Raw genomic sequence first — 15000 nt, forward strand, 5'->3', positions numbered from 1 at the left:
TATGAGGAAGGAGCAGCGGCACGGGACGGGCGACTGTGGGCTGGAGATCAGATCCTAGAGGTGAGAGGGAAGGAAAGACAGAAGGGCTGATGGATCACCGTGACTCAACATCTCTCTCTAACAGCTGTGCTCCCCACCTCCCCAGAGGAGAGAACAGTAATGTGTGGCCTATTGCTCCTCATTTACAACCCATTATCTCAGTGCTGCAGCCTGAAGCGATGCCTCCATCTGCTGGACAAAAGTAGAACTGCAAAAGTGTAATGGTGCAGTGGGACCTGTAGGTTGGGTTCTTACTTGTCTAGAAGAATTCACTATACACTATGTGTCCAAATGTCTCTACCAAAGAGAAGTACTGACAATAGAATATGACTCTCTGGAGCAGATAGTAAACAATGCTGCCTAATGCCAGACGTGGGCTATACAGGGGTATAAAGCCCCCCAGCATTGAGCTGTGGAGCAGTGGAAGAACTGTGTTCTCTGGAATGATGATGGTGGTGCCCCATCCAGTACTTTTGAATGTGATGAGTTGGGGCGTTTGGGGTGGGTTAGTTTGTGATTATCCAACATCCTGACTTCACTAACAGCAGTGCTCCTCCAAAAATTGGTAGAAAGTCTTCTTCTATGGACGGTAGAGACAGTTACTCCAACAAAAGCAGGATTAACTCTTTTTAATAGCCTTGATTTCAGAAGTAACAATAAATGAGAAGGTGTCCCAATACTTTTGTCCATATAGGATAAGTCGCAACTTTAAGTGTTTTGTTGTGTTTTTCTCCAGAAATCCTGCAAAACTAAAGCAAAGAAGTCTTGTTCTTCTCAAATACAGTCTTATGTAAAGTCTGAGACTAAGAATAATTAATTTAATTTAGTTTAATTTAATTATGAGGATTAGATAGATCGTTCTAGTTAAAGGAAGGTTAAAGAAAACTAAGTAAAAACAGGAGTTCTAGTCCAAACTACAGCTCGAAATGATTAAACGATACAGAGAGACCTCTAACATATCTACCAAGACCTGATAGATCACCAAAACTGGGACGAGAGAGAAGCTGAACCAGTACTGCTGAACCAGTACCAGTCTCAGAAGTACTGACCACCCCAGAGTCCAGACCTCAACACCATTGAATGTGTTTGGATTTTTTTCCACACTTTACCGTAAACATTGATGTAACTTAGCAAACGGTGGTTAACAGCACCCTTTTTGGTGTAGATTGTGGGCATGGTGAAACCTTAAGCTGCTGTCTGATGGAGCAAAACAGCTTATAGACATTGCTATTACAGTGTATAGAAGTGTTATAGAGTGTATAAGGTTGTTATAGCACTTGCTGAGATCCACAGCTGCAGTATCTTCTCTATGAACCAGCTGTCCTAAATAGGTGCTTTTCCTCTGCCGCCCCCTGCAGGTGAATAGTGTGGACCTGCGCAGTGTGGCTCATGAAGATGCCATCACAGCTCTGAGGCAGACCCCAGCTAAGGTGCGTCTGACCGTTCTGCGAGACGAGGCGCAGTACCGTGACGAGGAGAACCTGGACGTGTTCACCGTGGAGCTCCAGAAGAAAAGTGGACGAGGCCTGGGCCTCAGCATTGTGGGCAAAAGGTGAGTGCCCAGATCTGCCACTCTTATATGTGGGACAGCCCTGCCCACAATAAACACAGTCACATGTGTTTATTGCTGCTACATGCTTATTCACCAGTAATAGACCTTGACATGGGTCACTCTGGATTTTTCTAAAGCCAGTAATGCAAATCTTATATTGCACAACAGCTGCTCACATCTGTCCAATTTCTCTATATTTTTATGCATGTGAACAAAAGTATTCGGACACACAGGTGTTTGATTCAGTCCCATTCAGCCACAGGTGTATAAACTCCAGCCTCTAGTCCTGCAGTCTGTCTTTCTTCCACACATCAGTGAAAGAACGGGAGGTTCTGAAGAGCTCACTGAACTCCAGCGTGGTTCTGTATGTAATAGGAGACACCGCTGCACCAACAACAACAAGTCAGCTGGTGAAATTTCCTCCCTCCTAGATCTTCCTCCATCAGCTGTGAGTGGTGTTATTATTGAACAGTGGAAGAGTTTAGGAGGAACAGCTCACAGAGAGCAGCTCAGCCACAGAGTGTCTGTCAGACCACGTAAAGGTACAGAGCGGGGTCAGGGCCGAGTGCTGAGCTCAGAGCAGAGTGCAGAAAAGCCTCCAACTGACTCAGTAACTGCAGCAGAGCTCCAGACCTGCTGCTGCTGGTAGAGCTGCTGTTAAAGAGGGACCAGCTCCATGTTAATGCCTATGGGTTTAGAATGGGACGTCACTATATGATATCATGATATATATATTATTTGTGGTACTGTGTTACTGTAGTAATGTATTATACAAAAAATAATATGTGTACTATTACGTTACAGTAAATAGTACCAAAAATAGATTATTCTTTTTTGATAAGTTGTATATTTTGTGTATATATATATATATATATATATATATATATATATATATATATATATATATATATATATATATATATAATATAAAATGGTCACTGCCTCACTCTCTCTCTCTCATATAGAAATGGCACAGGTGTCTTCATCTCCGATGTAGTTAAGGCTGGAGCAGCTGACGTGGACGGGAGACTAATGCAGGGAGACCAGATCCTGTCTGTTGACAGAGAGGACATGAGGCAGGCCTCGCAGGAGACCGTCGCTGCCGTCCTGAAGGTAAGCTCAGCCTAAAACCTTAAACCCTGCTTACAACAACAGCGACAACGACAACAATGCCACACTACGGCCCAAACAGGATTACAGGAGATTTAGTGAGAGCTGCAGATGCACAGACCTGCCACTAGGTGTTCCCATTGTTTTTTTTATTGGGGATTTCTGCAGTTCTGTGGCACCGGTGGGACGGACAGGGACTGGGTTATTATTTTTACTTTAGGAAAAAACAGATTCACGGTGGTGAAGTGGTAGTTCTTGTGTGACACATTTATTATGAAGTCATTTTCCTTTAATAACTTTTTTTAAAGTCATATACCTTAATCCTGTTCATCATTAGTGAAAGTCTGTGTAGAAATATTATATTTAAAAGACTTTTGGACCGTTTATCATTATTTCCTTTGGTCCGTTCATCATTGAAACGCAGACACAGTGTAAAGAGGAGCCAGCATTTACAAATTACTTAATTTAAATATAAATATAAAAAAAAAAAAAATAAATAAATAAAGAATATGTTACTCAGTAAAGGGGGGGGGGGGGGTCGGGATTGAGTTGAGTCGTTGTACTTTAGGAGGGTAAAAGTGTGTGTCTGTGGGGAATCTGTCTGTTTGGCCGTGGCTGCAGTGGAACAGAGCTCAGCTCCGTGCTCTTGGCTGAGTCTCACTCTCTGCAGCATTGCGCTGTCTGAAGGCTGGAGCTCAATGCTGGGGGGCTTTATACTACTCCAGCCCACACCTGGCATTAGGCATGGTACCAGTAGGTTCATGTTCATGAGTCCTATTCTATTGGCAGTACTTCTCTACAGGGACTAGACAAGCTGTGTGTGTGCATTTGCACATCTATGTCAGCATGTGTTACATCTGTGTATGCATGTGGGTTTGTGAGTGTGTGTGAGTGAGGTTGTGCAGTTATCCGTGTATATACAGTTAGATGTGTCAATCAGATTTCGCTGAATGTACTTTGGAGCATTGGCATAGGGGCAGTGTGTGTGGGTCTGCGCATGCGTATGCATTTGTGTGTGAGTGTGTGAGAATGTGTGTGAATCAATCACACCCCGTGCGCTGTGCCCTGCTGCAGTGTGCCAGGGGGATGGTGCAGCTGGAGCTGGGCCGGCTGAAGGCTGCCTCCTGGATCTCCTCCAGACGCAACTCGCAGGGAAGCCAGGTGTGTAACCCAGACCAGGGGGCTCACTGCAGGGCTCCCCCCCTTCCTCCCCAGACTCTCCAAACTCTAACCCTTAACCCCAGCCGAGCATCTGCACTGACCACTGCTGGACATCTGCACAAATAACGCTGCATGACCGGCCGTGTGCAGATGTGCACACTCATCTGCACTGTGTGAAAACCTCTGGGATGTGTGTGCTGTCGTATGTGTGTGTTTCAGTTTGTGTGTCTGGATGTGCATGCTTATGTGCTTCTGTAGAAATGTGTTTAGGTGGCTAGAAGAGTTAGAGATGGCACAATTTCACTATATTTATTCTTCCCAAGCTGATACCAATACCAGTCTGATGTATTAAAATGGATAGATTATTGTTATTGTTATAATTATTATTATTATAATTATTATTATTATTATTATTTTCACTTAATTTCCAGTCTGGGCTTTAAATTGAGCCACATTTAATCTAAATGCATCATTCAGACACAACTCTGGATGATCCTTAATACTGCTTACAAACTATTCAGATTATACAATCAATGTGCACTATTATTATTATTATTATTATTATTATTATACTATTATACTGTTAAACTGTCAAAAACACAACTTTGCTTTAATTTGTGAAATACAATCTGCAAAAAACTGCAGAGAAATAATTTTTTTACTTAAAGCTGCAAAAATGACTTCAATTCAATTTTATAGTGTATTTTAACCATAATTTGTTACTTTTAATTATTTAATTTTTTAAATTTACATTTTACTTTAATCTGTGTAAAATACTCCTACTATATTGTTGTACAGTTTACATTAATCTGCCATTTGTTTTCATTTTTAATTGTATTTTAATCAGCATTTTGTATTTTACTCTTCTTTAATAATCTAGATTTTACTATAAACTGCTACATTTTCGGACCAATAGTGTCCAGTATTGTAAAAGACCAATGTTGTTGCAGGTTTTCATTCCTTTAAAGCAGAAACTCACATAATCACACTGAGACAAACTAATTAGATTAAATCAGAATCAGAAATACTTTATTGGTCCCAGGAAGGAAACGGCAGTTGTTGCAGTTGCAACTGTGTAAGAATATACACTCTATAAAATAAATTTAAAACAAAGAGAGAAAAAATATAAATAAATATAAAGTAAATGAATATAGTTAAGTTGCATATTGGTAATAACTGTGATGAGAAATATGAAAAGAATTGTTGCACCAGAGTTATTGCACACGCTTAAAATTGAACTACAGTAGTATTATTATTGCACATATGAACAGTATAATTTGAGTACTGCACAGCTGAGCCACAGTGTCACACACTGAGGGAGGGGTTGTAGAGTTTGATTAAACGTGGGGTCAGGTATATATTGCAGGTGTTACAGGTCAGATTGGGCACATCCCATTTACATTAAAATCCCATTTAAAGTAAAGCCTCATGTCCAGCTACATTGGCATTTTCTGCTGGTCAGCCTGATACAGAGACTGGGTATCAGATTGTTGCCATCTCTGGTAGAAATAGTTAAAGGGGAATCCCACTGAGCTTTTCTTTTTTTAGAAACTCTACAGAACTCAGTGGCTGAGATGTAATAAATCATTCAGAGCAGAGGTTTGGTGTGAAACTGAGCTTCACTGTAGAGAAACTTACTAACTCAGATTTCTTTACAGTGGTGCTGAATGGAACCAGGCACAGGCGTTGCCATGACTACAACACAAATTATATTTAAATGTCCTTTTAAATATTTACTTTTTCATATAATTTTTCTATATATAATGTAATGTTGGTGGTGATGAAACTGCTGTGGGGGTGTCTCTTTCTGCTACACATGCTTTACACATGCTCATTTATCTCAAAACTGTAAAACAGTGTCTCAGGCAGCGGATCCCCAACCCTGGCATGTGACGGCACTCTGTGAGAATTCAACTTTTTGGATGTCTGGTTTACACCAGAATGCTTCATTTATTCCGATTTTTTTAAATAATGGTGGAATTCCCCTTTAACCACTCTGGACACCTTGCTTGCATGAAGAACTGTGTGCATGTGCACATTAGTACATCCCTCACTCATATAATGCTAAGGAATCTGTGCTACGAAGTGTGTGTGTGTGTGTGTGTGTGTGTGTGTGTGTGTGTGTGTGTGTGTGTGTGTGTGTGTGTGTGTGTGTGTGTGTGTGCATGCTCGTTTGTGTGAGTAGATGCAGTTAGGTGGAATCATACCTAACCATTCTGGACCACTCATATGCATTAACGGCTGTATGTGTGTGTATATGTGTGTGTATATGTGTATGTATGTGTGTGTATGTGTGTGTGCGCACGCACTTAGTCAATAAAAGTATACCTGTTTGTGTGTGATGTTTCACCTCCCTTCCTGTCATCCTTGCTCTTCCCAGATGAGCCATGCGAGTAACACGCCCAACAGCAACACTGCGGCCCCTGCGCCCATCAACGCCGCCCCTCCACCCAGCCAGCCCCTCAGCACCAGCAGGAGAGCTGCACACGAGCCCAACAGCAAAAACTCTGGTAACCTGCCTCAGCTACACAGCTGTGCACCACATCTAGTCCTGGATTTTAGCATATTTATCCCATTGAAATTTTTTCAAAAGCTTCCAGCTATTTTACACAAGAGCAAGACAACACCTACAAACACTGCAGCTTTCAAATGATCATTAGATTTATTGATCCTGGAGAACCGAAGCAGCCCCACACCATCACACTTCCACCACCATGTTTGACTGTTGGTATGATATTATTAAAGTGGACTGCGCTGTTGGCTTGCAGTTCTTTCACAGATGTTTAATCATCATTATATTTTGATTTAGGTATAAATATTTAAATTTTCTATAAAATAAATAAATACAGATTTATATTTTCACTCTCTCACAATTGATGATGTGCAAGACCGAAGTAATCAAATCATGTCAGTTTATTGGTACAGTGCTTTTTACAACTGACGGCGCAAAGCAGCTTTATGGTAATCTGGTAATGAAACAACAAGATCATTAAAACTACTTATAAATTATTAATAAAAGTCACCGTAGCACCACATAACTGTTAAGACTCTGATGTGAGATGTGATTTACTGATACTGGTGGTAGTAATGGTAAGAATAATGAAAGTAATAGTGATGGATAATGGTGATAATAATAATAATAATAATAATAATAATAATAGCCGCAATTAAAAGATTAATTTATGTAAATGTCAGTGTTGGTAATACAGGGTGGGCAGTTTAGTCATTTCTGCCAACTAATTGAACAGAACAGATAGTAAACAGTGCTGCTGTTCCACCTGCTAGGTAGGTCTCCCTCATCACATGCAATGCTCCCAAGCTTGGAGGGCAAAAGCCAACACACCCACTAACAACATTGGACAGCTCAACACGCTTAGAGGAGAACCCACAGCCAGTTCTGTTACATCAGCTAACAGACGCAGGCGCTGGCTGGCATTGCAGTGGTGTGCAGTTGATTGGGGCAGAGGGAGAGTGAGGCTATTTGGACTGTAATTGGGTCTCTTGGACTCCCGGCCATGTATTGCTGCGGTATTGCAGGATATCAAACTCAGACGTAGTTACAAATAGTTACAAATATTATTGCGTATTTCTATGGACTAGACCACAAAACCAGCTACTTGGTCAGAATGCCTGTCCACTGTGTGGGTTCTAATGAATGCGTGGCATGCAAAGTGTGAAATGTAATGAAGTTTAATATGTAGTTTAGTGTTTCTTACATGAAGTTATGTAACATTATAAATTGTACTGAAGTTAAAGGTGCATGTAATTGTCACTGTACTATGTACAGCGAAATGTGTCATTTGACCCATCTGTGGTAGTGAACACACACACACTCACTCACACACCCACACACACACACTCTAGTGAACTAGGGGCAGTGAGCACACACACACCTAGAGCGGTGGGCAGCCAACTCCAGTGCCCAGGGAGCAGAGAGGGTGAAGGGCCTTGCTCAAGGGCCCAACAGTGGCAGCTTGCTGAGCCTGGGTATCGAACCCACAACCCTGATCAATAGCCCGGAGCTCTAATCAATGAGCACCACTACATCATGAGTGCGTCACAAGATGTAAGGTCAAAACTAAACCATTTAGACGTTTGGAGGTAAGATATAAATAATAGAAAGAATAATAAGAAGAAGAAGAAGAATAAGAAGAATAATTAAGTTAAATCGTTAAAAAAACATACTTTACAGATTTTTACCGGTACTGTTCTGGAACAGTTACCATTTCTGTTGCGTTTTTATTCCTTTCTCAATCATTTTTGCTCCTCAGTCCAACACTGTGCTGATTATTCTTATTCTAATAACAGAGTTTTTACTGTAGAAGCTCCAGATCTCATCAGATCAGATAAAGCAGCTGAACATAAATCCAGTAAAAAGGAGAAACAAGAGCTTCTCATTCTGAAGAAAGAAAGTAGTGAGATCTTGTCTGTGAACAGAGCTCAGTTCCTCCAGGGTTCTCCTGGACGCCCCCCAGTCCAGCCAGCACAGCGTGGAGGATGTGTTCACCTCCATCAGCAGCAGCAGCAGCAGCAGCTCACCTGATTTACCATCATTAAGCCCTGATTTACCACCAAACCAGGTGTTGATCTGAGGAGAACTCTAAATAACACTAGACTCCATGAGAGAGGAGAACTTCACTTACTTTAGCCTCACTGCTCAGATAAGCAGCGTGTCCCTCTGATTTTCACTAAAGAATTATACAGTATGTATTGTGGACCTATTATATATTTTTTATATGTGTGTGTTCCTCACAGGAGCTGAAACAGGCCTTCGTACCGTGGAGATCACCCGAGTAAGAGACCAACACCTACAGACACGTAAATACTGCCCTAAAAACTCCCGCCCTGTGTTTCTAATGCTGCATTAATTTCTCTATTAATGTTCCTCCTCCAGGGCCCGACTGATGCGCTGGGTATCAGTATAGCCGGGGGAAAGGGCAGTCCCCTGGGGGACATCCCAATCTTCATCGCCATGATCCAGGCTAACGGAGTGGCTGCCAGAACCCACCGCCTCAAGGTTGCACAGCTTCTTATGTGTCCGTCCTCTTAACCTCCACTTCCTCAGTTCTGTGTCTGGCTGCGTGGTGAAGCAGGAGGGGTAGTATTGATCTAGCGCTCTGTAGCAGTGAGCAGTGCAGCTGTTCTGAAAGTCACTGGACAGGAATCGATGGGTCGAATGTGTGGATTTGTGTGATTTGTTAATTGTGTTGTTTTTCTGTAGGTGGGGGACCGTATTGTGAGCATTAACTCCCAGTCTCTGGAGGGCTTGACCCATGGGGAGGTGGTCAACATGCTGAAGAATGCCTATGGCAGCATTGTTCTGCAGGTAGGTCCTTGGGATGACTTGTAGGACCTCTGTCCTGTGTTGTTTGGGTCAGAAAGCTAAATTAATCAGATTTCTGCTAATTCTTATATTAAATTAATTGTGCAAGTGACATGATGTGAAAGGTGTGTGTGTGATGTAGGATTATTTAAGGTGTATTACTCAGTAACTACAGGGACTTCTGAACTTCTGGTGGGGCTATTCTTTGGTAATAGAACGTTTTGGCCCGCTGGCGTTCCGTAGGCTTTTTAAGCAAATAAATATAAAAATATTAAATATTTATTTACTGTGTGAGAATAGTCCCACCCACAGTATTCAAATGTTCAGATTTAATTCTACTGATTCATCCAATCTATCTATTGATTAGCCATCCTACAACATACAGCGCATCCCTAAAATGCAGTCATTTATCCGTTCCATCATAAAATGATGCATAAGGAATTAACTCTGGGCAGACCACTACAGGTTGCCAGGGTTTACTTGTGAAAGGGTTAAAGATACAGCATTCACTCTTTAGTCCATGCACTCCATATATGGAAATTACACTGTATAAAACAAATAAATAACAAAAATAATAATAATTAAAAGTATGTACATACTGTATATGCTCATATTAGCAGTCAGCCCCATTGAATTCAACTGGGCAGCCAGTCAAAACAGAAGTAATTTGCATATATCAGTCTTAAAGGCACAGTGACAAAAATCAGACAGTTTCATTCTAAGAGGCTGAGAGGCACAGCACATTTATTTATTCTGCATTAAATAAAGCAAGTGAACAGTAATGATGGCTTTGTGGAATGAGCAGAAGTGTCTCTGTAGGTGATGTGACTCAACTATACATGTCATTTGACCATCTGCAGAAGACTGTACATTACTATACAGCAGTGCTCAGTAGCTGAGCTACATGGCAGGATCCTAACAAAGGCTAATGGGATTTGAGGCTGGAGCAGCTGAAGGACGTGGTGGGCTTGTATTGCAGCATGACTGTAGACGGGCGTGGGTTGAGCCCTGCCTTCCTCAGTTCCTCTGAAGATGCTCAGGGCATGGGATATGCCTACCTCAGCCTGGCTCCTTCTGCATATATATTATACACACTTCTTTAAAAGCTTCTTTGCACACACACACACACACACACACCTTTTTACAAAAATGGTTCTTTATGGAACCAAAGCTGTTTCTAATTCTATGCCATAAAAAGAGCATATAAATACTGAACCTGTGTGTGTGTGTGTGTGTGTGTGTGTGCACATGCGCAATGCCTGACTGTTTATATGTATTTGTACTAAAAGTCAAGATGTATGTGTGTGTTTGTGTGTGTGTGTGTGTAAGTAAAGTGTGTGAGAGTGTGATGGTGTGTGTATAAGTGAGTGGGGTAATGTATAGGGGAGGAGTGTGTGCAGTGTGTGCTGGTGTTTGTGTGCAGAACTGATCAGTGTTTTGTGTGTTTGTTTGCTGTGTGTGTGTGTGTACGTGTGATACAGTATATGGTGTGTGTGTGTATGAGCGTTTGGATTCATTGTAGTGTGTGTGTGTGTGTGTGTGTGTGTGTGTGTGTGTGTGTGTGTGTGTGTGTGTGTGTGTGAGTGGTTGGTGCTGTGTCACTGCACTGTTATCAGCTCTCAGCAGCTGTGCGGCAGTTGAGCGCGGGTTGCCAGATAATCCTGGGCCTTTATGCAAATGCGGCGTTATCTGCGGCGCTCCAGGAGGAATGCAGTGGGCTTTCAAACAGGGCAGCCCTGCCTGCACAGCCCCGATTACAACAGCTAGGAGACCAATTACTGTTTACTCCCCCCCCCCCCCCCCCCATCTCCCCTCTCTCTCTTTTTTCTCTCTTTCTCTCTCTCTTTCTCGTGACTCTATTTTTCTCCTCTCTCGCTCTTCTCCCTCTCCATCATCCATTTTTCTCCCCCTTTCTCTCTCACTCATTCTCCTCCCCTTTTCCCCTGCTATCTTTCTTCCCCCCTTTCTCTTCCATCTCTCTCTCTCTCTCTCTCTCTCTCACTCGCTCCCCTTTTTTGCTCTTTCCCTCTCTACCATTTCTCTCTCTCTCTCTCTCTCACTCGCTCCCCTTTTTTGCTCTTTCCCTCTCTACCATTTCTCTCTCTCTCTCTCTCTCTCTCTCTCTCTCTCTCAATCTCTCTTCCATAATTTTCTCCATCTCTTCTCCTTTCTGTCTCACACTCCCTCTCCCTCTCTCTCTTCCCATTACCCATCATATCCATCCTTTAGTCTTTCTCTGCCCCCCTTCTTTCTCTGCTTGCTCTTTCTTTCCACATTTCTCTCTCTCTCTCTCCCTTCATCCTTCTCTCTCTCTCTCTCCTTTGAAGACACATCCTCGCACGTCCACTCGTCTTCTTCATTCAGGCAGGTTTATTATTGTGTAGTCTTAAAACTAAAGCAGGCATTCAGGTGTGAAGCAGGTACACACGTATTAAGCAGGTAGACCGGTGTAAAGCAGCTGCACAGGTGTAAAGCAGCTGCACAGGTGTAAAGCAGGTAGAGCTTGTGTAAAGCAGGTGCACAGGTGTAATGCAAGCATGCAAGTGTAAAGCAGGCAGACAGGTGTAAAGCAGGCAGACAGGTGTAAAGCAGGCAGACAGTTGTAAAGCAGGTAGAGATTGTGTAATGGAGGTGCACAGTTGTAAAGCAGCTGCACAGGTGTAAAGCAGGCAGACAGTTGTAAAGCAGCTGCACAGGTGTAAAGCAGGTAGATGGATATAATGCAAATAGACACATATTAAACAGGTAGACAGGTGTAAAGCAGCTGCACAGGCGTAGTGCTTTACACTTGAGACATGCAGCATCATAAATGAGAGAAATAATAATAATAATAATAATCAACTACTACTAATAATAATAATACAAAAATACAATAAGACAAACATCATAACATACTATTACTACTACTACTACTACTACTACTAATAATAATAATAATAATAATAATTATAAATTATAACATATTTACATGCTATTTACAGATGGTCTCTCTCTCTCTTTCTCTCTCTCTCTTTCTGCTTTATTGGTATGCCTGAATTTAGGTACAGTATTCCCAAAGCATCATCAAATGAACACACATTAACTTTCAGAACAAATGAAAAAAGACAACTTAATAACGTTTATATACACAGTACCAGTCAAAGGTTTGGACACATCAGGGTGTATGTGTGATGATCATAATCCTACAAACATTTGATTCAGAAATGACCATATAATTTGAGAGAAGAGGACACTGGGGGCACAGGGGTATCCACCGTAGTTAGGACGTCGTGCCTGAGGGGTTTCCAGTAGGCCTCAGTTAAGGATATTGGAGACTGTTAAGGATATTTACTGGTCTTTTGCTAAATGAGTAAATGTGTGTGTATTAATGTGCATTAACTTATTGTAGCTGCAGGGTTTGAGAGGTATCCCCCCCCCCCCTCATACATACACACTGCCAAGGTCATATATATATATATATATATATATATATATATATATATATATATATATATATATATATATATATATATATACCTATACCTATGCACACTGATAAATTGATCATTGTAAAGGTGTTTACAAACAGGGCAATAAATATTGTGAGTGTCTCTCTCTCTCTCTTTCTCTCTCTCTCTCTCTCTCTCGCGCGCGCTTGCTCGCTCGCTCGCTCGCTCGCTCGCTCTCTGAAGGTGGGAGATAAGTGTGTGTGATGGCAGGGGAATGTTTCAGCGCTTTGCTCACAAACTGGCCGAGTCATTCATTAATTAACCTTTGTTTGTTGTTGTTGTGTATTTTAGTTTTAATTGCCTCATTGTTAATTAAATATGGAAATGAGGGGATGGGGAGCGGCGTCTCCCTCCTTCTCAGGCGAGGAGCTGAATTAGAATAAAGAAATAAACCCGACTGCGGAGGGAGACAAAACCGCCATTTAGACGGGGAGACGGGGAGACAGAGGGCTGATGGATGATGGCAGGATGATGTGTGTGTGTGTGTGTGTGTGTGTATGTGTGTATGTGTGTGTGTGTGTGTGTGTGTGTGTGTGTGTGTGTGTGTGTGTGTGTGTGTGTGTGTGTGTGTGTTCCAGGATCAATGAAGCAGCAACACACATCTTACACAGAAGCGTAATCTCAGATGAGAACAGTCATCCCTGACTCACACACTCGCTGATGTGTGTTTTGGTGTTTTTGGAGCACCTCTGCGTGGGGTTGCATTACTTTGTGTGTGTGTGTGTGTGTGTGTGTGTGTGTGTAGTAATCTCTATATGATTCATAGTACTCTTTGTCTGTGTGTGTCTGACTGTCTGATGTCTGTCTGACAGGTGATAGCTGACACTAACATCAGCGCCATAGCCAGTCAGGTGGAGAGCATGTCTTCAAGCTCCACCCTCAGCACCAATCCAGAGACCCCGACTACAGAGCCAGAGTGAGTGACAGGGCTCTGCACCAATCACCAGTCCCTCACAACCACTCTCTACACTATCACTACAGACACAGTTAGTCCATTAACCATATATACACTGATAGCTTTCTCTCTCTCTCTCTCTCTCTCTCTCTCTCTCTCTCTCACTTTCTCTCTCCCTTTTCTCTTTCTCTCACACACACACACACACACACATATTTCAAATTTACACATTTGTCATGTTCCAAACTATATGGACAAAAGTTTTGGGACACCTGCTCATTCATTCATTTGCACATCTGTGTCAGCAATGGGTGCATCTACATTTGAAGGGTTGTCCACAAACATTTGGACATGTAGTGAGTACACTAAGTACACTATTCTAGGAAGGTGTATCGTATTCAATCTGTATCTGTATTAAAATCTGATTAATATCAGCAGAAATGCCTATATATATTATTAAAAAAAAATTATGTATAATTTTTTTTTTTTTTTTTAATAGTAAAATAATATAGTATATGTAGTCTAGTATGTTCTGATATAATATCATCAGCTGGTACCAATTGTAGACATGAATTTTGCTATATAAATATTTAATTGATTGGAAATAATGTATTCCATCATTATTTAAATGGCAGATTATTAATATACATTATGAGTGTATTCTGTTCTGTTATATATTTCCTCTATATTTATAAATATTCTCCCACAAAAAACAAAGATATAGTTAAATATATAAAGCCTAATTCAAGTCTATGATCTATAGTTCAGGTAGTGTTTATATCACTAGTCACATGTTATATTGCACGCTATATTTGACATGTTAGGGCAGGCTGTGGGTTTGATACCCAGGTCTGCTAAGCTGCCACTGTTGGGTCCTTGGGCAACCCTTTCTTCTTGAGCCATAGCATGGCCCCAGCTGCACAGATGGTGTTAAAGGTGGAGGTCAAAATACATCTGTATCCAACACTAATAGACTGTTGACTGTTGGTCATCTGGTCTTGTAACAATACATATTACATTAAATTATATTTACTGATATATGTGTTTGTGTTTGTGTGTGTGTGTGTGTGTGTGTGTGTGTGTGTGTGTGTGTGTGTGTGTGTGTCCTGCAACAGAACACCCAAGCCAAAGAGCATCACTCTGGAGAAGGGTACTGAAGGACTGGGCTTCAGCATAGTGGGGGGTTTTGGTAGCCCACATGGAGACCTCCCCATCTACGTCAAAACAGTCTTCAGCAAGGTACATGCACACACACACACACAGGCCAAGACACACACATACAGATAGTTGCTGCTGGAACAGAACTACGCATTTCAAGCAACAATAAATGTTTCTATACATTAAAAAGAAAGCACCCCTTCTCCTTCATGTGTGTATACATATGATCTTTTACTTTTTAATATGATGGTCTTTTGTTTCTGGATGATAAGAA

At 41.6% G+C, this 15000-nt stretch overlaps 1 protein-coding gene across 4 annotated transcripts in view; it reads left to right on the forward strand.

Moving 5' to 3' along the window:
- Nucleotides 1-15000, forward strand: part of patj (PATJ crumbs cell polarity complex component) — a 165510-nt gene that overhangs the window by 145339 nt on the left and 5171 nt on the right. For 2 of the 4 annotated variants that reach the window (XM_072661132.1, XM_072661133.1), the window contains 10 exons: nt 1-60; nt 1398-1591; nt 2557-2704; nt 3776-3862; nt 6243-6372; nt 8618-8655; nt 8757-8879; nt 9084-9188; nt 13486-13589; nt 14684-14807. The exon at nt 1-60 is cut by the window's left edge and continues 24 nt beyond it. In XM_072661132.1, coding sequence (XP_072517233.1) covers nt 1-60; nt 1398-1591; nt 2557-2704; nt 3776-3862; nt 6243-6372; nt 8618-8655; nt 8757-8879; nt 9084-9188; nt 13486-13589; nt 14684-14807 — 1113 coding nt within the window. Of the gene's footprint in view, nt 61-1397; nt 1592-1847; nt 2110-2556; nt 2705-3775; nt 3863-6242; nt 6373-8617; nt 8656-8756; nt 8880-9083; nt 9189-13485; nt 13590-14683; nt 14808-15000 lie in introns of those variants that run through there. The other 2 variants (XM_072661134.1, XM_072661135.1) reach the window with 2 other exon arrangements.

Source organism: Salminus brasiliensis, chromosome 17 (assembly GCF_030463535.1).
Source record: "Salminus brasiliensis chromosome 17, fSalBra1.hap2, whole genome shotgun sequence".
Lineage (NCBI taxonomy): Eukaryota > Metazoa > Chordata > Actinopteri > Characiformes > Bryconidae > Salminus > Salminus brasiliensis.